Here is a 27,851-nt window from a genome sequence, read left to right on the forward strand (position 1 = left end):
GGATAATAAAAAAATTATATTATTGCACAAAAAAATATATTTATAAATATATGCCACAAACAAATACACAGACAGTTTAAAATGTCGCTAATATATACAACATTCATTCAAAGATTTTACCATTGCACTGGACAAGCAGAATTGTCCACTTGCCAACTATTCCGGAATGGAAAAAAATTATGAATCTAATACTGAGAATTGGAAAAGCTCAAAGCAAATTTAAGAGTACTTCACTAATTTTTTAAGCAATAAAAGTTTTGGAAACTTCAACGTTGAAAAGGTTTTTTTGAATTTTACAGAAAGAAATACCGTACCACTCCTTATACAATGATACAACTTTGTATATACAAACTCATTCTTTCTTCCTCCAGTTCTAGTTCATCGATTGCTTACTTCATTTATTTACAAAGTGGATCCTTTTTACATGGAATGTATTTAAAAAATATATATGGTATTCTTGAATGTTGAACATTTTCGGACACCAAGATAATAGTTGTAATGCTCAGATAAATGAAACGTCAGTGCTAACCGTAACGACATTCAACAGAATGCCTAATAACAAATATTCCATTAATTTACTTGGATTAGAAGAAATTGAGTCAATAATTAATAATAATGAATCCAAATATTTAAATTTAAAAATCTAAAAGAATTATTTGAATTGATAATAATCTAAGTAATAAATTAATTCACACACACACACACTAGCATTTTTCAACAATCCAACAAATGTTCAACAGTCTATGAGATTTTCACCTAGAATAGCATATCTTTCATAATAAGAATTAAGTTTCAATATTATTATATTTATTTTTTGTAAATTTATGAGAATGAACGGGCTCCAACATACACGAACGTGTTTCAATAACTAATGCTATTTATGCATAAATAGTGCATTTGAAGTGATTCGATGTTCATCGATAAAACTGGCAAATTTTCTTCAGAAAATTAGAGCCCACTCATGATATACTAACTCAATTAGTGTTTGAAGTAAGCGAATAATCATTGATTAATTGAAATTAAGAGGCTTGCTCTTCATTGATAGTTGGTGTTGTGGCTGGAGATATTCCAGATTTGCGGTTTGTTTCCTCACGGACAGCGTCGTCAAAGCTCTGCATCGAGTTTGAGCGTGAAGTTGACACTTTGGTCTGCACAAACATAAAATTAAACATAATCTTAATAGAGAACCAACAGTCAATCAAAGCACAGTACAGTTAATACACGATGACAAATTCAAAGCATGGGTACTTAGATTTTTCACAAGTTGTTCTAATTCTTCTTTATTATACAGATCTTCAACAATCAGTACCAATTTGGTTAAAATTGTAATGAGTAAAAAATTTGGTGCTATAATATTTGCAAAATTGGAAATTCTAAATTTTCCGGGAGTGGTTTAATGATTTTGGTGTTTTGTTGTTTCTGGCTTTTTAAAATCAAAATAAACTTTTTCTAAATAAAATTTATGTGAAAATCAAGAATCTGTATCCCAGTTTTCCGTCATGGAAGAATGTGTTTATGTAGCAAAGTGGACTTCCTACGGGATTCCACACAAGCTAACAACAAGTAACATAAATTAATTCAATGTAAAAATAAACCTTTCCTTGGCAATATGTTTAATGTATGAACGAGTTCTAGATACACATTGAGCTATATAGAGCTTCAATGGAAATAATTGTTGATTGTTCAAAAGGAGCTTTGAAATGTGCAATTTCCAGTTTTTATTGAATCACTTTTTTCTTGTACTACTTTACAGTAAATTTTGTGAACATGAAATTTTCCTGTGGATAGAGAACAAGAGTTTAATTTTCTTCATTATTAAACATCAAAATCTGGAAAGAAAACATTTCATTTTTTTCAGAAAATAATCAATCACGTTATTTTTTAATGAGGTACTGAAATTTTCGTTGAACCAAAAATATTGGATGAAGAATTTCGCAACAGACAAAGAATAAAGTTTCTATTGTAAAATGTATGAATTTGTAAGTATTGAAACACATGTAAGAGGATTCCAAAAATTCAAAATGGAGAAAAAAAGAGTGCGATTGAAAATCACCGCGAGTTGTGTTGTGTATGACTAATTTCAATATTTGGAGAGATGCTAATATATTTTGTCAAGCGTTTAGACTACGGTCGGTGTCTACTGACATATTCAACAATGTTTGGGGTACGTGATGAGGATGGACGAGCGCTTCGTTGTTCGTTGTGTAATGTTATTCTTCCTTCAATAGAGGATTGGCACACACGAGAAACAATTTGCCAAGACATAACGTTGTCCAAGATACACATTGCACAACTAGTGGTAGATTTCATTTGCACTTTTAAGGCCGGTTTCCGAACTCGGGATTTAGCTCTAGACTTCAACCGGCTTTAATATATTCCTTAATAGGCGTCATGTAATACCTAGATTATTTGGATTAATCGATCCATCTGAATTCATAGTTTATAGTTTGCAAGTTTATTTTGGAATAAAAATTGTATTGGAATTTTACGTAAAAAACTAAACTTATTTTGAACTGTCATCACCTAAATTGATGACAAAATAACACAAGGATCGCACCTTTAGATGATCACAGGTCAAAGCAACATAATAATCTATACTTTAATAAAGGAAAGAACTGGCTTATACACGTACGGAATAGGAAAATTATGTTTGACACATAATCACGTCTTAACTACTGGACTGATTAACTTGACATTTTGCATATAGGTTCCTTATTAACCGAGGATGGTTTTAGGCCTATTTTCGATTTTTCAAGATTTGATCACATCAAGTTTTCAGTTTGTCAAGTTTTCAATTTGACATGCTTCCAGTTGTTGTATGGAAGCAGCTGAACATTTTTTCAAAAAGGAAAATTAGAAGAATGATTGGGAATCCTATTCTAATAATAAAAACAGGTTTTCCGTCACACCTAAATTTCGTCCACCATTTTTGAACCGCCATATTGAATTTAACTTCATTTTTTTTTAAATTGAAAGGTGGTTATATGATACATGATTTCGATACAGGATTTCAAGAGAAAATATGGTGAGAACCGCACATCGATAAATCAAACCTTCCAAAAGTTATTCTAATTAAAAGATACTGATAATCCATCTATCTATCATCTTCTATACTGTAATGAAGGAAAGAACTGGCTTATACACGTATACACGTGTAAAGGATAGGAAAATTATGTTTGACGCATCATCACGTCTGAACTACTGGACTGATTTACTTGAAATGTTGCATATAAATTCTTAATCAACCGAGGATTCTTATAGTCCTATTTTCAATTCTTCTAGATTTCATTAAGTCAAGTTTTCAGTTTCTTGAGTTTTAAAATAGACCCTTGCGAAGCACGGATTACCTGCTAGTAGCCCAATAAGGTAAACCAAGCAAAGCCTTCAATTCTGTGTTATTGGTTCGTTTACAGTCCCCGTATAAAGTCTTTCCCTATCTTATGCACAGTGTGATTTATGCACTGTCGCGACTAAATGGCACCTATTGATTGAACCATTGCTCGGTTGATACTGCAACTCAGTGGAGTGATAGGGAGAACGTTTTGGAATGCATAGGTGACTCATTCACTGACACCATCCCATCCAATAGTTTTTTTCGAGATATTCGCTCTTAAAAGTGTAAAATTTTTAGAATCAAGTAAAAACAGCTCTCAATCCTTTTTTTATGTTTCAGGGCCTACAACTCACCAACAATGCATCGTAAAAATGAATGTTCACCGTAGATTTGTAGAGCTTTGTTTTCTCTTCAATTTGATGTATTATTTCACTACTTAATGTTTTCCTTCTATTGTTATAGCAGATTCAATGTGGGGGGTGAAATTTTCAACTCTGCAACCAGTGTCAACTTAGCAGTTCCACACCTTCAATAGACGGGCTAGAGATGTGTATTTTTGCTATGTTTACCTTCCAACTAGTCTTCATTAAGCTACAAAGTCAAAAATTGTGTACCAAATGTTTTGGTTGTTGTGTACCAGACTCGAATTTCATTGTCAAATGATCAATTGTTACAAAATTAAAATTGAATCTGCTATAACAATAGCAGATTATATAACTTAGCACAGGGAGTAGGGGTGGGGACTTTTGATATGTTTACGTCCTCACTACCCTAAACAAAACTGCGGGGTCAAAAATTGTCTTCCAAACTTTTCTCTCTTAGTTGACTGGGCTATAACTTCTTCCTACATTCGTTAACTTGTCTCTACGTCACTGTACTTGCTTCTGTGAGACAGCTTGTCTGAGTGAGAACTTGCTTCTGTGAGACTGCCACTGCCACTTATAGCGCTACTAGTTTGGACGGAGACTTGTCTCTATGAAACTGCTTGACTCTGTGGGAACTTGTTCCTGTGAGACTGCCATTTATAGAAGTACTCGTTCCTATGAAACTTGTTTCTGTGACACTAATATCGTTCAAAAACACTACCTGTCTCTGTGAGAACTTGTCTTTGTGAAACATCCCCGAACTTATGTAAACATTCAATCAGGTACTAAGAGGCGGTTGCACAAAAGCCGGTTAAATTTAAATCCTGATTAAAATCTTTAAATTAGAACTAATCAGAGAAGTCATCTTTTTGAAATGGTCTTCTCTGATTTGCTTCACGTGAAATTTATCAGGATTAAAATTTAACCGGTTTTTGTGCAACTGGGCCTTTTTGTAAGATAAATTTTTGCGTTCCTCTGGGAATTAATCTCAATCTACTATGATTAGATAGAACTTTTCTGTATGAACTTTAAATATATTATAATTTCTTCTTTCGTAATAATTGTTTATGCTTTTGTACTCAACAGTGAAGCTCGGTCCCCCGATATTAATAAAGAAAACGAAAATAGTACAGTCAATGAAGACAAAAAAAAAACAAATTTTGCGCAACAAATTATGGGAAAGCTGAATTTTTGCAGGATGTTGTACACATAGCCTGCAACCGAAGAGTCCCCATCATTATACCGCTTGCCCCCTATTGTTAAGCATTTTTTATCCTTATTAAAAATTTACATTGTATAACAACTTCAATGTCTTGAACATTCATCTCACTGGGAAATATTGTGAAAAAAGAAAAAGATGGCTACCTTGACATTTTCATAAGCTGATCCCATCTTCTCCTCAAAGGAACGGAATGATTCGGAATTCTTAAGTTGACCCAACTTGGAAGTCAAGCCAGAGCCAAGTCCTCCAAGTAGAGATGTAGTCTTTTCAGCTGTAGTTTTCACTATAGATTCGGTTTTCTGATAGCTGGAAAAACATCAATGTCTCATAAAAAACTATATCTCACGTTATCAAGCAAACTAAAGATTGAAGTTTCATACTTTTAAAATAATGAAGGATTACACACAACAGACTAGGGCATCTGACAAAATTTGTATGAGCAAATGCTGGCTCAGATCCCTCCAAAAGCAGCTTCCTTTGGTAGTGACGAGGCACTTTTTCATCTCAATAGAATCTCGAATCTATTTTTCTTCTAATTATTCAATGATAAACAACGAATTATTGAAGTAGATGCCATACCCCGCGACATGTGTGCACGTTGCAAGAGCTGCTAATAACTTTAGAGATCGTCTTCAACAATGTATTGATGCTAATGGTCGCCATCTTCAGGACATTATTTCCAAAACCTAATCAATACAAAATCTGCAGATTTACCGATTTAGGTAATGAAAAAACTTTTCTCCATTTAGTCTGAATCACTTTTTAAAGCTTTTAAAACTGCTTAATCGGTTCTGCCGCATCATGTATCATTGAATGTAGAACATTTTTGTAAAGTATTGACATGTTTTATAAGAATTTTCAATTTTCAAGTCACAAATTTCAGTGAGATGAAATAGAAAGAGAAGATTAATCTACAGTATCAGGTTGATATATAGAAGTTTACTGAGAACCTGCTCTACACGAGTATTAGCTATAAGAGTAGGCCTACTAATAGCCTATCACTAATTCCAGGTTCTAAGGAAACCTATTTCCTTTGTAACTTGAAAACAAAGCTTGTTCTTCTTGAAATATTCTTACAATACCTATTTCATTCACTCGGTATAGCATTTTTTTATGAATGTGAAGCATGACATCAGATTACAAATATATTAAGGACAATAAGAAATTTAAACTAATTTGAATAACTTAATTTCAATCAAATTACTTATTAGTTTTTGATTGAGACTAAGTTTTGCATTTACAGCAATCAACTAAATTATTAAGTTAATCACAAACCAATTATTTTGAAGAAGAATTAACGCTTCATTACATGTATAATTATTATCAGAATGAAACTAGAAGGGGAATTTTAGCAACGTGCATATCGTCAAAAATTGCAGTTAAAATTACCCATGCAAGAAGCTAAGGTTTTACCCACTGTAGTATAAATTGAAAGAGTGCGTTAGTTAAAAGTGCAAGTAGGGAGATAATATATTTATTATCTTAGCAGGATGAATGGCAATTACAATTCGTCGCAGTCTCCATCACAAAAAAATTAATAATTTCCATTTGGTTATTGAAGCAGGAAAATAAATGATTGATTAGTGGAAAGGCACTGTGATAAGATAAAATTGTAGATTAAGGAAAACATTACAAATATAAACCACAACTAAAATTTCAAAAATCAAACCTATGAAATAATAGAAATTTTAGAAACATCGAATTAATAATGAATCAATATTGATACAGTAGTACTGTATGATAGTATGACCATTTGGCACTATTATTATAGACTAGAAAAGCCAATATCGAATTATATCACGCAGGAAAGAACCATTTACAGTATCACTATAATTGGATTTCACATCAAACCATTGCTTAGTGAAGGTTGGCAAGGATCATGACTAAAAACATCGAAATGAACATTATTTTTAACAATAGAACGTTAATAAAATTAATTCAGGCTTAATAAAAAAAGGATATCGTAAAACATTGTGAAGGAGTAATAGTACATTTATTGAGCTCTATTAAAATTATAAAAATAGAAGGATTTGATTTGAAAAAAAATCTTGAGAAGTACCGTTCTAATTAAAGGTTTAAACATTGAGAATGTTCCATGGAATTGATTTTTTTACTTCAACAGGATCTAATTGGGTTGGCTTTCACAAGTTCTAAACGTTTTGTAAATTGATCTTTAGTCAGTTATTGATGATTTTTTTGACTAATTTTAGTCAGTTATTGATGATTTTTTTGACTAATTTTAGTCAGTTGTTGATGATTTTTTTGACTAATTTTGCAAGTATACAAAAATAATAATAAAAGCTCCCCATTCTACATGTATAAAGTTCTTGAATTTCAATGTTTTTAGTAACCATTCTTTGCAAGTTAGTAAATGTCAGCAACGTCTAATAACAGAAATTATTGTTAATCGATTGTTAACTAGGTCAGAACCATTGAATCATTAATTTTAAAAAAGAGCTGTTGTGAAGAGAATGCCCATAATATTTAGTCCAATACATGCAAAGAGGTGCATTTCATACAGTAACACTTACATGGGGGCTTCGGTAACTGCTTTTCCAAACTGACCAAACTTTTCTTCGACATTTTGGTAACTGAATTCAAATAAAAAAATATAAACTAAATTTTTGTTTGAAAAATAAATTAATGAAAATAAACTATCAGGTTGAAATAATGAAGTAAGTAGAATTTCAAAAGTGTAACTTGTTACTACAGCTTACATTATTCATGCGAGCATTCAAAGGTGGGTTGAATATTGGAATAATAAAATTTTGAGAAATATTATAATAATAACTAAGATGATTCAAAGTTATAAAAAGGTTGAAACATTGAAGATGTTCCAGTTGAGCCATGCCAATTTTGTTGGATAGCAAAGCCGATAGTATTTAAATTCCTACATGTGCTGACGTATTGTGCCTGTATTGATCATCATGTTAATTGGTGCATCATAGCGGTTAATTCTGCAAGTAAAATAGAAACAGTATTGTGAACATCAAAATTGATTTTGAAAGTGAGGCGGCGGAGTATTAATGCATGTAAGTGATACAGCTGCTTGGTGGCAGCTTACTTAGCGTAATTCAGTAAGAATAATTTCAAGAGGCGGCTGAAAATCTGTCACATGGTAGATGAGCAATCATTTCATACAGATAAGTTTGTTTTCTCACTCGCCGTCGTACGTCCGACACTCGACCGTACATCGGCGCGGGCTCGGTGCGTACATGTGTGTCCCGGCCATTATAGTATATAATAATAATACATGTAAACAAAATATGCATGTATTTAATAATAATAAATAATATTGAAATTATGAAAATGGAATAATGAAGATAATGATGGGTCCAGAGCATTTGTCATTTTTCAAAAATCAAATTTTGCAAAATTTTGCAGCTTTTTTCAACTCATAGAGGTAAAGTGATCTATAAGGCAAATAGAGGGTGAATAATTATTTTCTACTACTTTATTCATTTTTTTCAATTTATTCATTTTTTATAATTGGACATTTTTAAAAGACTGGATTTATTTCCTACAACGTGTCAGAACGCGAATTATGTTTTCTATTATTCAATCAGCACTGTTTTGTTTTTAAAAATAATTTTATTTTCAATGATTTTGAACTTTTCCACAATAAATTTACATTATCGAATATAACATTTTTTAAATGAAAAATTGAATTGCTTATAATATCATTTATTGAACTTTCAATTCAAAACAGAAACAACTTCCATGCACCGGTGATATCAGTATTATAAATTTTTCTACTCAGTTTGTTCTTTGCTTCATGAGCTAAGTAGATCAATAATTAAAATTTACTGTACTTGCTATCGACTTCACAATCACTTTCAGGTGTTAATGATGACAATTTTTTTTAATAATAAAATTGCATATTCATGTTTACTACGTTTTTTTTTCAAGCAAAGCAATACATTCATCTCAATAATTTGTTCAATAGATAAAACAAAATAAAACTTGTAGCACCCTTTATTTATTAAAAAACTTAAAATAGTTGAACAACTAGTTTCGGTTCTAAAACCATCTTCCAAAACCGAAACTAGTTGTTCAACTATTTTAAGTTTTTTAATAAATAAAGGGTGCTACAAGTTTTATTTTGTTTTATTAATTTAAAAGCAGCCCATTTCAATAAGTGTTTTGTTCAATAGCTATGAACCGTTCTTTATATTATTCGACAATGAAAGAAGACGAATGATGTCACACAAAATGACTTTTGACATCGAACTGTTTGAAAGAGTTCAATCGGTGCATTAATATCTCAATCAATATCGTTGCAATGTTACTGATTCATAGCCTAGTACGCAATAATAAATCAGAATAAGTCCAATAATTTTTAAACATTAATGTGTTTTCATATAAAATGACGCTTAAATAACTATTTCAATAATTCATTGAAGTATATAAGATGACTAAAATTCTTTCAAATTTGGTTTTAGCTTAAAGGGAATGGTTCCATCGATACATTATCATTTTTATTGTATTATTCATATTATTTTACTGTTCAATTTATAATAATGTCTTACAGGCCAAATGCAAGTTGATTATTCTGTCCGCCAAATTTGTTAAGAATTATTTTTTTTATCTTTAATCTAGTATTCCTCTTGCATTTAAATTGAACACTTGTAACTGTAGGCTTGCTTAGTATTTTAGTCAACTATTCGAGTTTAGACTGGCATCAAACATCACCACACTAACAACAAACTTTGGTTCATTAGGTTTAGACACTAATGTAGACGACTCCGAGTAGCAATTTGAAAAAATTATTGATTTTAGTCATTTTTGGAATACAAGTATGTGATTTTCAATTGACAAGCCATTGATCGCGGCATGCACCAGTCAAGTCAAGTGTGAATAGATCTCACATTTATCACAAACCATGACTGTAAATAATCAATATCAGTGGAAAGTCATTAGAAATATGCATTGAGAATTTGTTGATGATCATAAAAAAGATGGCACTATGTAAAACAACAGAATACAGTACCATCGAATTCAAGACAAGGCCAATAGAAATTAGCATAGTAAAATATAAAGAAAAAGAATTACAGAGCAAATCAATTATAACAATGTTGCATAGAAAAGTAGCCTACTTACACATTGGACTCTTTGACATTTTTGACGCCAAGAGTTAAATCATCCTGGAACTCTTTCCACACACTGAAACCCAGCTTGCGTTTCAGCTCCTGAGATCGTTTCACTTTGACGGCTAGCACTTGTCTCAGCGCTGACATCTCCTCTTCAACCTGCAACCAACGCAGACATTTAGCCGCCTAAAGCATATGAAATATGTTTCAAATCCCCAAATGTAGGATACTGCATGGAGCTGATTATAATGAATAATTGTATTAGTCATTTATCTCTTCAGATAGTTTCATTTCGGGTAAACCCGAAAGGTCGTGTAATAAAAAAAAATTACTAGTAACTATGTATATACTATTGTATTACTATCAATTAAAATATTTATATAATGCCGGGTCTACACGACAACGATATTTGCGTAAACTTGGCTCAAAGCCAGGTTTACGCAAATCTGGCTATGATCCAAGTTTGCTCAAACCTCTGTTCACACGACACCAACTTTAACACAAGCCTGTATTATAAACTAAACCATATATAAATTCATTGAAGTGATTCTTTGAAGACTTTGAAGTGTTTATAAACTTGGGATGAATAGTAACTCAAGTCTCCTCCTCCTCCACCTCCTCAACTCTCCAACTCTCACCCCTCCACCTAATCCTCCTCTTCCACCTACTGCTCCTCCTTCTCCTCCTCCACCTACTCCTCTTTCACCTCCTCATCCTCTCCTCCTCCTCCACCTACTTCTCCTCCTCCTCTCACTACTCCTCCTCCTCCACCTACTACTACTACTACTACTACTACTCCTCCTCCTCCTCCTCCTCCTCTCCTCCTCCACCTACTCCTCTTTCACCTCCTCATCCTCTCCTCCTCCTCCACCTACTTCTCCTCCTCATCTCACTACTCCTCCTCCTCCACCTACTACTACTACTCCTCCTCCTCCTCCTCCTCCTCCTCCACCTCCTAAATAATAATAATCAAGAATCCTTATTATCAAGTGAAGAGTGTATTACTATATCTATTACATTGCTATAGAGAGTATAGAGTAAATAAAATAATTATCATCCATTAAAAAATCTTCCTTGTTTTTGAGTATTTTTGAGAATTGACCTCGCACATATTTAATTCGAGGGTGCTGAATCCGAATCTGAAATCGCGAATTCTCTATCTTCATTTTGAAGCGATTCAGGTTTTGATGGATAGATGAGACATAATCGTTTCCTAGAAAAATTGACGCAAACCTGGCTGAGATTGATTGAAGAAAGCACAAACCTTCAAACCTCATTAATTCACAACGATTTCCCGTCTACACGACGCAAACTTAGCGCAAACCTGGCAGGTTTGCGTTAATATCATTGTCGTGTAGACCGGGCATAATACAAAAGGAAGCTGCAAAAGGAAATTCTAGGTTCAGTTTCATATCATCTGAAAATTCAATTACAAAAGCAAACAAATCATTACAGAAAATATAGATCACATGCTAATCTAGAGAGTTCATGACAATAATGTCTTAAATGAAAAAAAATCATGGATATCACACTCATCACAGTACAATCAAAAGAAAAAAATCATAGTTCCTCAAATCATTGTTTGCACTTTAGACAGTCAAATCCACATCTTACTCGTTCAAACAGAATGAACGAATTTTCAAGCACTGCTCCACAAAAGTCGATAGGATCTTCATATCCCGCGTCGTTAGTGTGGCGTGATTGCGGATCACGAGGCTCGGATCCAGTTCCTCAAATGCCGGAACTCTGCCAATGAGCCATGCTCGCGGTGCTGCATACTGTGGGCATGAGTGCTCGTGCTCGACTGACTCCAGCTGTTGCAAGTTGCAGATGGAACACAACTGATCGGCTCTGATCTTATGGATGTTGCCCCTACTTGTGAGGTTGAATTGTCGTCTCGTGGCAAGTCGCAGCTGTACCATCAGCCTGATACAGTGGAAAGGCAGATTAAGGCCGAAATAAGCAGCCTCAGAATCATCAACTCCTCTCGGGACGGCCAAGAGGAGCGAAGCAGATCCATTGCACCTCTCAAGATCTTGAACTCTGAGCCTCATCTTGAAATCATGGAGTATGACCCTTTTATTCATCTGCCATTCTCGAACATCTCTGCTGAAGATGAGCTCTCCCCTGTTGACACCCTCCAGCAGCAACTTCAACTGGGCCGCCCAATTATATCTGTGGTTAACTGCATCCAGTCTTATCAACTCAGCCTGTCTGATGAAACAAATTTTTGGGAGACGATCATCATCCATTTTTAAAATCCGGATAACCCAGTTAATAGCTGCAGAAAAAATTAGATAGGAAATGCAAACCACCCCGACCTCCATGCGCAATGCTGCATTCGGGGTATACTGGGGCAAATGAAAAATCCATCTGTAGAAGCTGGTTTGCACAGTTTCAAACTCATTCAAGAGTCGTAATCCCCATATGTGTGCACCATATAGCAGTACTGACTTGACCAATGCCATAAATATCTTCTTAATGCAAGAAATGGAGTTGGTTTTTGATTTTGCCAATGTTGAAACTGCATGACCGGCGGCTAGCCTCAACTTGCGTATGGACTCTCTAAGAGAAAGGTTTCCAAAAGAAGAACTGGAGATGGTGGATCCAAGGTAAACACAGGATTTAACAATTTCTATCTTGCTGCCATTAAAAAAAGAGAATCCCTCAACTGCTCAAATGCCAACCTGCTATAGGATAATTTCCTAAAAAGCAACTGTACTAAATAAATAAATACTTCGTGTAAATCTTCTTCAGACTTTGAGGAATTTGCGGTGCAGAGAAATGGAGGGAGATCAGCCAATTGCAGAGATGGATAAAGTCATAGGTGGAAGCGTAGTTGTCAATTTCGGATAGAGTCAGTCGAGACTGTGATTGCAGAGAGGAAACTTCCCAAGTTTAACATGAACGCTTGAATACTCACTGGAAATTAGAGAACGCAACATAGCAGCCGATGTATCCCTGCCACTGTATGCCTCCTCTGCTGCGCTGCGCATGTCCATCCAAGTCAAAAGTTAATTTAAACGAAGTATAGTGAGGCAGCCATGTTTCGGAGTCTATTACACAACAACAATTGACAATCAAGAAGCACCGATCACAGGGCGTTTGATGCGGATGACAAGCTGTTCAGCTTGTTAAGGTTGAGTGGTAGAAAGGACTTTCTAGTCCTAACTCCGCCTAATAAAGAGTATTTTCATTTCATTTCATTTCAGCTCTGTGCAAATCATCCCCCTACCGCTTGTCTGTGTCTTTTGATATGTGATCGAAGGTTGGAAAATGACCCTCGTATTAACATTATAAAATGCATCACCGATCAACAAAAATAAGTTTTCCAAATGCCATAAGATAAAGCAAACCGAATAGCGGGCTGTCTCATTGGCTATCGTCTATTGACTACATCCAATACTCCAAAGATCTACTTTCATCAAGGGGAGTAAAGTGACAGATTTTACTTTTATCGGGGAAAAGACTCAATGCCATGGAAGGAAGTATTGCCCAACTACTGAGGGACTATACTTTTTAATTTAGTATTTCCAATTTATATAAACATTATTACAATATTATTTACTGACATTTATTTGTGTAGTTTAAATGTTCTGACCTTGGCTAGCTCCATTTCCCATTCCTGTTTCTGCTTTTCCTGCTCCTCAGCACTAAGGCCTGCCAGCTCGTTGATGCCAGAATCGGGTGACATGTCCGATGCTGGCTCCTCTGCACACAAACAACACATTACACTATCATTCATCATTTCATCAAAATATGTTCGACGTTGCAAACAACATTAATCAACTTATAATTACAAATGAATAGTTGTAACACTAGTTGTCACACAAAAAAAAGATCAATTATTGTTAATAAGAATTATCAATAACTATTAATAAGAAAATAAAACATTAATGTTTCAAAGAGAAATAAATCTAAAATTCATAATTTTACATGTTATTATACTACAGGAATTATTGACCAATAAGACCGAGATAACAAAAACACTAACTCCATCAAATTATTTATTCAGGAAATATTCAATTGACCTATAGTAGTGGTTGAAATGAATAATTGATTGATATGCAGAGTTAGGTCAACAATGAGAATGATTAAATTTTCAGTGAAACGGTTCGAGACCAATAATTCCCCTTTACGGGACAACTGTCATGATGTCAGTGATTCAAACTTTCACGTGCTACGGTGATAATATTAAAAGCATGAATGACAGAAGTATGATATAAATAGGTATAAGGATAGGGAATAGGTATTAAATAACAATAAGGATAGAGAAAATGGAGGAAATTAAGTGTTAATGTTTAGTGAACTTCTTGATCATAAACTACAATGTTTATAAATTCTTACTATCGATTTCCATTTACAACTTGCCGATATTACTTTATCTATATAAAACGCTTTTCAAGTTGTTTCAGTAAGTTAGGGTTCCAAGTGGAAATTGATTGGAATGGCATAATATTCAAGTTTTTCCAAGTCGACATGACAGTGATTTGTCCCAGTGACTAGATCACATGAACCATCTTATACAAATTAATTTAATGATCGCTAGTCCGGATTTCAAGTAAAAATCAATACAACGATAAATTCTACCTGAAAGCATCAAATCTACAAAAACTCAAGCAGAGAACATTAGAGTGATAAAATTAAACCAACTTCCTAGAACGAGTTCAAAAATACATGAAAAATTGGAATGAGCATATTACTTATTTTCTACTGAGTAGAAACTCAAGAAAAAATCGAAATAGGACTTGGGAATAATATAATAAATAATTTTTCAAGTTATGCGATAGATTTAATGAAAAAATTGACAGAATAAATAATAATTATAGTTCTTCATTCAACTTACTTCCTTTCCTTAGATGTAGGAACCTGTAATACTTTTTGGCATTGACGATTCGAGCCAAATATGGTTTTGATAAGTCTTGAAACTTGACTCGGATACCACGAATGAATTTGTTATTACTGGTTTTAACGTTTGTAATTTGCAAGTCAGTAAAGTTGATGTCTTCAAGATCTAAGGAGGAGGGCTCATCGAACTCCTCTTCGACAATCACAAACAGGCAGTCATTGTCATCATTCCAGTTCGGGTCTTCTGGATCGAAGCTAGGCGTCTCTGTCTTCGACAGCAGCGTGTAGAAACAGTCTTCTTCATACTCAAGGGATTGGAATTCCTGCTCTTCGTTGTGAGGAATATCTATTTCCTTTTTCTAATTTTGAAAATAGAGATTTTCATCCACCGTTAAAAATACTTGTTAAGGATTGCCCAGAAAAATCAATCTCAATCCAAATTAACTCAAGTGGCTTATAGACAAGGAATGTAGAGACGGTAAGTAGAGGCGGCCAGTGGTTTTCATCACGTCATTTTCCATCGATTTCCATTGAGACAGCTGATAAATGGAAATTGGTGGAAAGTGGCGTAATAAAAAGCACTGCCTCCAGTAAACTTTTCGTCTCTACGTTCCCTGTCTTTAGGGTGGATTGATTCATTTCATTCAATCGCAGTTCTCGATCAATGCATTAATAAGGGTACAGTTTTGATTTGCTGGTTCTATGATAATGATAACCAGGGTTGTGCTTGCGTAATGAGATGTAATGGATGAAACTACAGTTTTAGATGGGTTTCGTCATGGCCATTCTATAGTTACACTAAAGATGGCCAAGGACCCTTGCCATTTGGGAAGTGATTGACCTCAAGCAGCCACCCAAGAGCACAGCGCTCATCCGTACGCTTCTAACTGGGCTTCCCCAAGTATATCAGATCCTACTTAAAGCTGTGCAACAGGCTAAAACTGGTGATACTTTTCAACATTTTTCTATTTGTATACTATCAAGTTATCAAAATAAAAAGGTTTCCTCAGGTAATTTTTTCCCGATTAAATTTTTGGGACAGATCATTTCAAATTCGGTAAGAGATTGAAATTTTGAGAATTATTGTAGATTGAATAAAAAAACCTCAAAATATCAGTTTCTGAGAAAGTTCTTCCATTTGCACAGCCTTAATCAGTCACTTTTCAAATTACTGTCAGATACTTGTTGAATAAAGTTAACAGTATTCTTACATAGGTATCATGTAGGCCTATCTAGCATTCACATTTTCAATCATCGAAATGTAATTTTACAACTTTATATTTTTAGTAAAGTCCGTTTCATTCAATGCAATATAGTGGAACGATCGATTTTCAAATTTCGGTAGTGGAAATGCAGGTCGTCTAATAAGAACAGTCTCATATTAATGACCTAATTTAATATAAAATGGAGAACAAATTGACTGAGAAGTTTCGCAGGAGTTGATTGAATCTCTGGTCAATCAGAGAGTGGAAATCGGTCGTTCTTGTTTGAAGATTGATTAGAAAAGAGCCTGAAAAGCTAGACTGGGCCTATCATTTTGTGAGATTCGATTTCCTCGAATGACTGGGACTGGCCGGCTTTACGAAGGACGCAGAGCGTTACCTCTGGCCTATATTCCCAAACAATGTAGGACAAAGAAAGCTATATTTTACAGCCGACGCAATTAGATTGTTTGTGCTGGGCATTCAACCGGCAGCAATAGTTCAACGCCTGCTATAGACAGCATGTTTACAGATATCAACCGCTAAATAAGCATGTAATATAAAACAACCAGCAGAAAGTTTATAAATCATTTTACTCTATAAATATAGAAAATGAACTTGAAAGTAGAATAAGAAATGTCATTGCCGTTGACCAATACAGGTAATTATAAATTAAATCCATACAATTCTATACAAGTTGAAAAATTAAAATAATATAATTAATAAGAGTTGTACTCTATTCTATTGGATTGGATTTATCGATATGAAAGCAACTAATTTGCAATTAGTATTTGAGGACAGTAGTGTTATGAAAGCAATCAAATAGATCAATGATAAACGCTTACTTTCTCAAAAATGAAAGCATAATATTAGAATATTGATTTAGTTTATGTGCTGCATTGGAATTAATATTGCCTTGTACAAAATTATTTTTGTAAAAATTGTCAGAAATTGTCTGAGTTGCAAGGATAAAAGTGATGAGAAAATGGAAAATGGAGGGAAAATTATTATGGTTGTAAAAGATAACCAATTAGTGAGTTATGGATAGATGTTTAGATTTGAGTAATGGAATATAATATTTGCAATAACCGAACGGTATGAGTAGGCTATTTTCAACATAATTTATTATCAGTGTTAAGCTGAGCAAAAAGGTTCTACAAGGTCATAGAATCTTTGGAACGCGGATTTCATAATATTAGAATAGAGGATTGATTTGAGATTGGAAATCAATACCAAACTGATACAACATGGATATTGAAATCAATAAATAAAAGAACATTAAATTATCTGCAAATAATGATGAAGTTGCAGAGGCAAAATTCATCTTTCAAACTATGTTTCTATCAGCCGAACGAAATTTACTAACGCAAAATAAATCTAAAAATACAATAGACACAAAATCACATAGTAAGAGTTTACTGTATTTATGTGTTTGTTTCATTCTCTGTATTAATGTATCGATATGTTAGTAAAACAGGGAAAACATTCTATTTTGATCATGAAAAATGTGAGCATCTTCACGTAGATGAATAATGTACCGGATGTTTGTGGACATTATATATAGATTGAAATCAATAAACAGGGATTAAGAATAGCTGTTAAAATTTGACAACATATGGGAAGTTTCATTAACGTTATCCATTTTTCGATAGTTCTCATTAATAAATATTAGGGATTAGTAGATTTCACAATAATTAGTGGACAACATTGAAAAATGATAGAATGAGATCCTAAAAATAGACCTGAAGAGCGTTGGCATCAGACGACGGTTGACTCACGTCTGAGGACTGTACTACAACGGAATCGGCCATATCGCGATAAGCACAACATTCTAACCCGACTGCAAAAACTAAAAGAATTTCGTGTTTTAGACACGGATTCTCTGAAACAATTCGCCGACGTTGAGAGACACTAACAAAGATGCAAGCACACTGCACTACTGCCGCATGATGCGGCTATAGACTGATAGGATTGGGATTTCTAGTTGGAGATCATGATGGCTTACTATACAGATGGCTAGCCACGTCGACGCCCAGTTACGGTAAAAAGAGTAAAAAAGTGGGAGATAGATGATGGCGCTCTCTGGAGGAAGCTGTCCACCGCGGCTACCTGACACTGGCAAGGAAGGAATCACTCGGTCAACGAACCTGTGGCTGGTATCAGCACAACTGCTGCTCTTGTTCAACTATCAAAAGGCATGCAGACTCCTCTCTAGTGTCAGCGACTCTGCCATATTTTCTTCTGGCCGAGTAGAGGAAATTACATCAAGTTTAAGTTGAAATTTTATACATCTCATTTCAAGTCGATTAAGCATTAAAGATGGCTCCAATTTAGGATATGATTCAATTCGTTAATTTCAAGTAGACCTGGTAAATTTCAAGTTGAGAGCGAACGTATTTCAAGTTCTATTTAATTTCATGTTGAAAAGTTTCATCTAAAATGTATTTCTGTCACCGTACCACACAACAGCATTCCTCATGATCAAATTAATGAAAAATGGACAGGGGGCTGAAATTATTTGGTTTCTGATAGCTGAGAGCGTATTGGTTGTACTTTTTTATAGTTAGTTTCATAATTTAAATCATTCACATTTGTGACAGAAAAATATTGCTAATTAGCCAATTTGATGCTAGATTTTAATTAGAGTTATGTTAGTGAAAAAAATCATATTTGACAACAGAAAAAGAGCTACCTACATTTTGAGGAAAAATCTACAATCTCACAGAATCAATACATCAAACTACTATTGAAGATATTTGGGAAAATTTATACTTTTCTAGGGCTCAAAGTATCAATTATTTATTTGAGATAAGAGGAACAGATCCACAACATGAATGATAATAATACTTCAGGAAAAATTTGTTGATGAAATTCAGTTTTGAAAAATTCAGTCTTTGAAATTATTGTTCAATAAATGAATGTTACGTAACTGCATACACATGCGGAACACTAGAAAATGAAATAGCTGCACCTGGATACTCCCCCGCTCCAAACGCGGGGAATCTGAGTCACCGACTAATCACGGCCACAGTCGCAGTGACGTCACACGACCTCCCCCCCTGTGCGGCTCATCTACTGAAATCCCACGCTATCAAGTCGAGCAGTTCTTTACAACGGGACACCACTTCACAGCTAACTACAGGAATGACAACGGTCCATGTATTGAATATCACGTGACTAAAGCGATAACAAGTCAATGCTTGGATTTTGGGATCTTATATTTTGTAAATCTATTTTTAAACGACCTCGCTTCTTTATTGGGGGAAAAATACTGCACATAAAAATACAGCATTTCCTAATAACTTACCAATGTCTAATCATGTTCATTGAAGACAAGAATTGAAGACATTTCTCAGAGAGACTTGAAGTTGTCACAATAAAAAATGCATTAAAATGCAAAGATACCGGTTTCAGTTGGAATACCATAAACAATATCTAAATAGCTTCGTATTTTTGTATTAAAGTTGAGCTGCCATACTAATACAGAAAAAATCAGGCTCAGATTAAGTTGAGCCAAGCGAGATCAGAAAGTAGTTGATTCCTGAAAACAAGATCAGTTGATTCAACTTAGTATTGTAGGTAGTTTCTTGGCTCTGGGCTCGTTCGTGGATAGTGATAAGGATGATGATGATGATGAAGACCAACAGTTTTGATGGATTCCAAATCAACGGGAAGCGATTTTCATACTTATTATTAGGGCTCAAGTAATGGGACTGGTAAGCCACAGGCCTGCATGTAGGCCAATCATCCATATGGGACTGGTAAGCCAAAGGCCTGCATGTAGGCCAATCATCCATATCTAATATTAGCGATTGGATATTATTCGCGTGACCATGAAGCCAATCACTTCTAATGTTGCGATTTACACAAAATTAATTAAATTTAGAATTGAAGAGGCAGATTCTTCTGCAATGGGAAAAGTGTAAAGTATCATTTTGAAGTAAAATGCATGTTGTTTGTCCAAGTATTATTATAATTAAGGTAACTTCAATTAATAGGCTTTGCTAGTGGAAGGTGCATATCTAGTACCTGAGACTATAAGTACAGCTTTGTAGCAACAAAACAAATAATGTAGATTCAAATTGAGTAGCCAAGAAACAAGAAAGCTGTGCGGTTCGGAAAACAGATATTTCGTTTTTCAAGAAAAATTTAATAAGATTTCATTTAAAAAATGAAAATAACATTGCTTAGCTATTTTAAATATTAGCTTCAAAAACTATTGGGTTGAAACTATAAAATCTATACAGATAATCTAATGTAATCTACAACTACATTATTCACTCATATTGATGTGTTTTCCAGATCAAATATACATTTGGATAAAACTACACATTCATAAAATCTCTTTACTATTTTCAATTCAACGTCAATTAGTACATACTGCAGTTCTTTGGTGGTGACTCAAGTCCACCAAGTACGGTACGAGTTTAATAGTTTTAGATTAGTTTGAAATAAATAGTTTAGACTAGCTCAAGAGCCAAATACTAGAAATGATAACAAAATGTCTCCATGCACAGCATAGGAAAGAGATTAAAATGAGAAAGTTTCATGAGTTGACCAACGTTTTACAACAATAGAAAATAATTATAAATCAATAAAGACACAATAGCTACATCCACAATCCACATGTCTCCAATCACCTCAACTGACTTGTTACTTATTAAAAAATTGCTAGTGCACAAGCATAACATTCAAGTTTCTAAAACACAGATGAACGAGTACATAGATGCGCCAGTGAAATGAGAACGCATTGATTCTACAACTTGAAGCACCAAGTAGAAGGCAAACTACCAATTGCATGAGTGTCATAAACGTTGAGCTCTCTGATCAGCAATTGAAGCCAAACGAATAAAACAAATCAGTACGGTAATTGAATATTATCATGGAAGTGATCGGAGATCAACTTCAATTTACTTTGGCTAAATTTAATGATTAACTCATGAATTTCCGCGGTTTTAAAAATAATTGAAGCACTGTATTATATTATTTATTGAGTGTAGAAACTGAATATTTGTAAAAAAATGCACCAATTCATATGAATCTATATCAGCAAATGATCAGACTGTATAATTAAACAATAGCATGTTAACTAAGAAAAAGGTGAAATGTAACGAGTGCCTTCGAGAAGTGGTAATAAAATAAATGAACGAAGCCAATTGAAAAACAAACAAAAAAAAACAGAAAACTCAAACAGTACGGTGTACAGTTGCATATTTTGTTGAACATACCCCATTTAGGTCTATATTGTTGTTCTTCAGTGAGATTAATCTCCATCTCTGAAAATTGAATATAAAACTTTGAAATAGAATAGAAATCAATACTAACTGTCATTGAGTATGAAGTGTAAATTGAGAAAAATGTACCAAATATGAAGTTTATATTATAACTACAATCATCAGTTTCACCAGCACAAAATAATATTGTAGATTACAGTATTTCCTTCATTTTATGGTAGGCAAAATTCATTAAATAATAAACACATGAGTGAAGAGATAATATTAAGATTTCACATTAATCTGGAAGGAAAACAATCAAATACTAAAAATGATTGAATACTCTAGGTATTTTTTTTCTTATTCCATTCAACGTCCATGCTTTCTTTACTGCGGATTATGATTCACAACAACTCTATGTTAACAGAGATAATAATTCATTTTTGTCAAATCCTGCATGAATCCCTTCTGCCAGTTGTGTAGTTAGTGATTTTAAATTTTCAATGGTGATCTTTCATCTTTAATATAATTATATTATCGAATTCCTCAGTTGGGTGAGACAATATACTATTCTCCCATTTAAATAATAAATATTGAGCTCATCTTCCGTTGAAGCAGTAGGTTTGCCTAGAAATTTAATTTCTTCAATCTGATGGAATGATCTGAAATTAAATACACTAAACAGTCCAAAAATCCACTATGACAAGTAAAACTGTCATAAATAAACAGGGGGACAGACAATAGACCTATTTGTCAGACTGCTTTGTAGACGCACAACTCACTCTTGTCAGTCTCACCACTTTTTTCTGAGACAATCAAAACAAGTCTATTAAGCCGAATCTACAATAAGGAGATCAATAACGAAGAATATTATTTTTCTACAACTGCGCGTAAAGAAAGAATTTACATACTCAATTCTCCTCGTAAAACAGCTTGTTTCAGAGGAGAATCAACTTTTTCGCTCGCTAACCATCTGCGCATGGGCAATAGATTTTCTTTACGCTCGCAAATCATTCGTGCATGCGCAGAAGAGTTTTTTACGCTCGCTAATCAGCTGATGATAAGCAGCTCGCCAAAAGACAAACCACTCTCGGTCAGATCTTAACCTAAAAAGTCGGTAATTGTACCGATTCTACAGCCATGATGGATATCAGTGTAGACGAATTATTCTAAACTCCGCCACATAAAAGTGATTTAACAGGTTTGTGCAGTTGTAGAAAAAATTTTGTATGTAATTCGCGCGTAATGCTTCTTTATCGCTCTTGCAAAATTATCACGCTCTGCTTCGTGTCGCGTGATAACTGTTTTGCGCGAGCGATAAAGTCGCACATTACGCTCTTAATACATAAATTAATAGCTATTTTCTACAACTGCGCGTAAAAAAAGAATTTGCATACTCAATTCTCCTCGTAAAACAGCTTATTTCTGAGGAGAATCTACTTTTTCGCTTGCTAACCATTCGCGCATGCGCAGGAGAGTTTCTTTACGCTCGCTAATCAGCTGATGGTAAGCAGCTCGCCAAAAGGTCAGATCTTAACCTAAAAAGTCGGTAATTGTAACTCCGCCGATATGAGTAATTTAACAAGTTTGGGCAGTTGTAGAAAAAATTTTGTATGTAATTCACGCGTAATATCCGCTTCACGTCGCGTGATAACTGTTTTGCGCGAGCGATAAAGTCGCGCATTAGCCTGTAGCCAGTACATTCGATTAGCGATAACCAAAAAGAAATATCAATTATCGGTTAGTGATATACATTTTGAATATTAAATACAGATAGCCAGCTAAAAGACTATAAAATACTGCTCAGCCAGATAAAATCAGAATTTGCAAAGCTGAATGGCAGAAACAATGGGTCAGTTAATTGCAGAGTTTCAATGCTGGAACAATCAAATAGGGTGAATGTCATTAACAGTTCGACCAAGATCAATATCCCAGTTCAACAAGTTTCTGGTCGCTAATGGATACGAGTACATCAATTCAACAAACTGCAGTAGCAGCAATTTCAACTTTCACGTCAAAATAGGGAAAGTAGTGAAACTAAACTGAAATAATATAATCGATACGGTAGGAGAGTAGCATTACTAACACTGTAATCCAATAACTTTTTCAGAGTCAGCTACAAAATGGCTAAATGAGCTTAGCATATCCCTTGCGCACAGAAGAAATTCTAACAGCTGTGAGGAAATAGGCCAACTTGAAAAAGGTTCTTCGACCCTTTTGTGTGAATTTGATCATAGCCATAGTAATTAGTTAGTAATTTAGAATGAAGTTATAATGGGTGTATTTTCAATTTGATTTCTATTTAACTGGTCTAATCCCAAAGGCCAGGGATTTTGTGGTAAATTGCCTGTAAGAAGAAAGGAATAATGATTCAAATGCAAATTCACATGGTTATCTGTTAGAATAGATCCTCAAACTTCCACCCTAACTTAGCAGATTAATAATAATTAAAAATTATTAATCTATAATAATGAGAAAAAATACAAAAATTTAATCAATAATTGAAAAGTTGATAATAATTACTAAACGAAAATCCAAATTAAATGCTTTCTATCTCCCAAAAGACTTCTGAGCAAACTCTCATTTTTCTCCATTAAAACTGGAAAACTCTCATTTTTCTCCAAATTAAAACTGGAAAACTGATAATAGTGATGAGATTTGGATGAACCTACATTTTCAGGTAGATTCACAAGAAAGTGATTATGAAGCTCATGACTGATCATTAGCAGAGCGACCTCAAGTAGTCATCCGACTAAAGGAAGGACTGAACAACTAACCCTTTTCTAATTTGATTAAGGCAAAAGACATAAAATGTTTTACCTATCACCTGTGATGATTCTCATGAATACTATACATTGATAATAAAAGGCATAGCAATGAGATGATAAGAAGGACTGAATGACATTCTTTTTTATCCATTTAGCAACAGTAGCGAGCTCTTCTCACTGTCCGTACAATTACTTTTTCTCATTTTCTCAGGCTTGTGCGTGGGCAATAAGAAGGGTAATGATGCGAGCATCTACAAATTTATATAGGTTTCCGAATCATCGAACCACGAAACCCAATTCTTTGCCAACTCATAAATGATATTCAGGAGAGTCGTATGTATATAAAGTGTATAAACTGCAGCTCCGCCTCCTGAGACATTGATGACAAGGCCCCAACACTGACACAACCATTGTATTATTCAAAACAAACCACAAAATAAAGTAAGTGTACATAGTTCAAAACTCTTCAAGGCGGATTCTTCGTAACAATTGAAGATATCACAAAACTCTACTGTACAAAACTTGTAGGAGATTAATCAAGCTTCTTATGTATGTATGTTTTGTCCTTTCGGTGGAAAGCATGTTTTCAAAGATATGAGCATGTAAGCAAAAACTGAAACTTTCAAACAGGTGAAACGCTAGCGCCATATCAGTGCCAACGTACTTCGCCCCTTCAAGTAGGTTTTCAACCTTAACACATACAAAACCAATGAACATTAGATGAGCGATTTGGGTAACCGAAAATATAAAATATCGAGGTTAATACCCACATATCAGTATCAGTAAACGTGTCCGGTACAATGAGAATATTATCCAGTAATTACGTGATTTGAGGCCATCGATCCTACAAGTATGGGTAATGGATGAAGCATGATTGTATCAAATGTATAATTTCTAATAAGACTCTGTCGAGCTGAGTGAGAATAGTAGGTACCATTACAGGATACGGCAATTACATTCTCATTATATCGAACACATAAACTGAGTTTCGGAAATCAAGCTTTATCTGTAATGACTTTCTGTAAGGGATGACAGCAACCAATATATCATAGCAGCGTAAGGCTACTTCAACTTTTTCAAGTATTGGACCTGTCATGTTGCTCGTTGAACAGATTATAAAAACAAATTGATTGGATATCACTTATTTATGATCTGGGTTTTCATAAAGAAAGAACAAAGAGTACTTAATTAAGTAATACTATATATCATTGGGTATGAGATTCATTCACAGGACAAGATAGCAACTTACTAATATTCAGAACAGTCAATAAACTTTTTGCAAGGGTCTGTTATCATACATACTTTATATGTTATCGATATTTAATTTTTCTATTACGTAATCTATCTAGTACACACTAGTACTGCATTGATGATTTTTTTTTTCATATATAATACCTCTGCAAACCCTTACTATGCATATTTGCATTGTTAGAAAATGTTCAGATCTGCAGTTAGCATTTAGTTTGAAATTCTGTAAGTTAAAATAGACCACTCTCAAATTTGAAAAATGCCGATAAAAGTAACGACTTAAAATCAGACATGATGATAGTAAGCACTGAAGAGTATCTATGTAAGGTAACACATTTTGGTTGTACATTTCAATGAAAAACGATAAACCGACTCAGTCAATTCAAATGGTTGATATACTTATTAACACGCGAGTAGTCGCGCCCGCGGCAAATTGCCGCACAATATTGTAACTTTTGTATGTAGCTTTGGGAATTTTCGTTTTCCAAGGTTGACAGCTCATGTAATCCTCGCTGTGATTGTTCTCTAGACAATCTTGAACAGTTTGAGAATGACAGAATGAACGTCGACTAATTTCAATATATAGGTATTATCTTCCTATATAATCTTCCATCTTCTGATTTAAACTTTCATTATCTTTTTATTCTATCTAGATGTCAAAAAATGAGTCAAATAAAGAAGGTATATTCATTCCATTCATGAGTAAATTATTTTATCCCATAAAAATGATAAATTCTAACAATAAATTTGCAGTAGCCTATGTATTTTTGGAATCTCCTCCATGTAATATGTTATTATATACTATTAAATAGTATATAATAACATAAAACACGTTGAGAAAGATTTAAAATTGATAAATATTGAATAAGCATTGTCAAAACCAACTGATTATAGTCTAGGGAGCCATAAGGGTGAGTGTGAGCAAAATGCTCACGCGCGACCACTAACTTACTGCAAGTCCGTGCGACTAGTCGCGTGTTAATTCCTTTTTTATGGTAAGTTACTCAATTAAAATTTTAGGAAAAAGTATGGTTAGGTCTGAACTTATCAAACGTCGATGATTGCAAATGTTGTATGTGAGCTATAAATATGGATTAATATTTTATTTAGTATATTTTAGATAATTGCCTTATGTTATTGAATAGAAGAGAATGTAGACATTCAATATTATTATTTAGTTACTTCCTATTCAGAGTCAAAAACATTTCAAATACAGTAGTCAAGTTTCCTGTGACTCCCTTTTGATAATAAAATGTTAAAAAATTGAAATTAATTGCATTATTTTAATATTCTTATTAAGAATAGTTATTGGAGAACCACTTATGTAGATAGTTATGTTTTTGAACAGACTTTTTGTCGGCAAGTGAGTCAAATACGATTGGTATCGAAGTATCTATATTGATAGATAATACGTTCAATAATGTAGGTTAGGTTTACAAAATCTAAGCTTTACCAATGTTTTTACATTTTCTTATTATTATTCCAAGTATCTAAGAATGATTGTGGAAATTTCTTTAAAATCTCATAAAATTTTACCGGTATCATAGGCCTACCTAGCTAACTAGCTAATAAAAAGACAACAAAGATAATTTGGCATCAATATAAGCTTGTTTCAAGCTTAGTTGATTTTAAATTGTTTACAGATTTATCAGGAAAATTACATCTTTACTTGTTTGAAAAATAATGTGAATAATTATCATTATAATGAGTAAATTTTGTATCATTCCAATGAAGGAGTTTAACTGGAACTAAATTTTATGAAAATAATAGTGGTTTATATTGTCACGCCAAAGCTAATAAGCTTTGGCTCATTCCGATAACAAGTGAATACTGTATTTATTTACAAAAATACATGTAAAATAAAAATTCTATCAATTCAAAGTAAATTATTTTTAAAATGTTGGTATGGGTACTACAAAGCTCACCTGATGACAATCCACTCATGATCGATGAGCAATTGGAATAATCAAAATTTGTATTCGATTGTTGATTTATCAATATTTAGCACTTTTTTGCAGCTTAGTAATGCTGGCGTTTCAACAATTTTTAATGGACGCACAATAATTTAAAGATTTTTACAATATTTCATTTATCTACGTCAAATGACAGCACAACACGAACAGAACAGATCCTTCTGCAACTCAAGCAGAGCCAGTGCCAGTATAATCACTAAACAAGAGCTTTTCTGAGCATTCTAGGAGGGTTTAAAAAATATTTACAAATTATCCTTCGTTGAGTTGTACCATCAATAAATGTTTCCGAAGGCATATTCACATACTACAGAGCTACATGTGAGCATCTTGTCAAAGAAGGCGATAAATGTGAAATTTAATACATTTATAACTTATAATAATATATATTATTCAAAGAATATTATCGAAAGTATAATTTTCAAAAAGAATATTATGATCACCCCGACTCATACTATTATAGTGGGTATCATAATTGGAACTACGGTAAGTTAGTATTAACAACTTTTGTATGTACAATATGATAATTTATGTATATGTTTTGTCAATAAACTCCTCTGGTTGCAATATTCATTGGCAATCAAAGAAATT

At 33.7% G+C, this 27,851-nt stretch overlaps 1 protein-coding gene across 5 annotated transcripts; it reads right to left on the reverse strand.

Annotated features, from left to right (window-relative positions):
• Window positions 1-14: 14 nt before the first annotated feature.
• LOC111051938 (tumor protein D54) lies at window positions 15-27,456 on the reverse strand. 5 transcript variants are annotated; one of them, XM_039433694.1, is made up of 7 exons: window positions 27,216-27,456; window positions 21,290-21,337; window positions 13,613-13,722; window positions 10,022-10,170; window positions 7,453-7,512; window positions 5,065-5,227; window positions 15-1,148 (listed from the first exon to the last, which is right to left on the reverse strand). In XM_039433694.1, the coding sequence occupies exons 1-7, from the start codon at window positions 27,232-27,234 to the stop codon at window positions 1,020-1,022; spliced, it is 678 nt and encodes a 225-aa protein (XP_039289628.1). In that variant the 5' UTR covers window positions 27,235-27,456; the 3' UTR covers window positions 15-1,019. The 5 variants fall into 5 exon arrangements, with proteins under 5 accessions (XP_039289628.1, XP_022194222.1, XP_022194221.1 ...); XM_022338530.2 differs by lacking the exons at window positions 21,290-21,337; window positions 27,216-27,456 and adding exons at window positions 14,858-15,218; window positions 17,804-18,114; XM_022338529.2 differs by lacking the exons at window positions 7,453-7,512; window positions 21,290-21,337; window positions 27,216-27,456 and adding exons at window positions 7,816-7,878; window positions 14,858-15,218; window positions 17,804-18,061.
• Window positions 27,457-27,851: the final 395 nt, after the last annotated feature.

The sequence above is a fragment of the Nilaparvata lugens genome, chromosome 1 (genome assembly GCF_014356525.2).
Source record: "Nilaparvata lugens isolate BPH chromosome 1, ASM1435652v1, whole genome shotgun sequence".
NCBI lineage: Eukaryota > Metazoa > Arthropoda > Insecta > Hemiptera > Delphacidae > Nilaparvata > Nilaparvata lugens.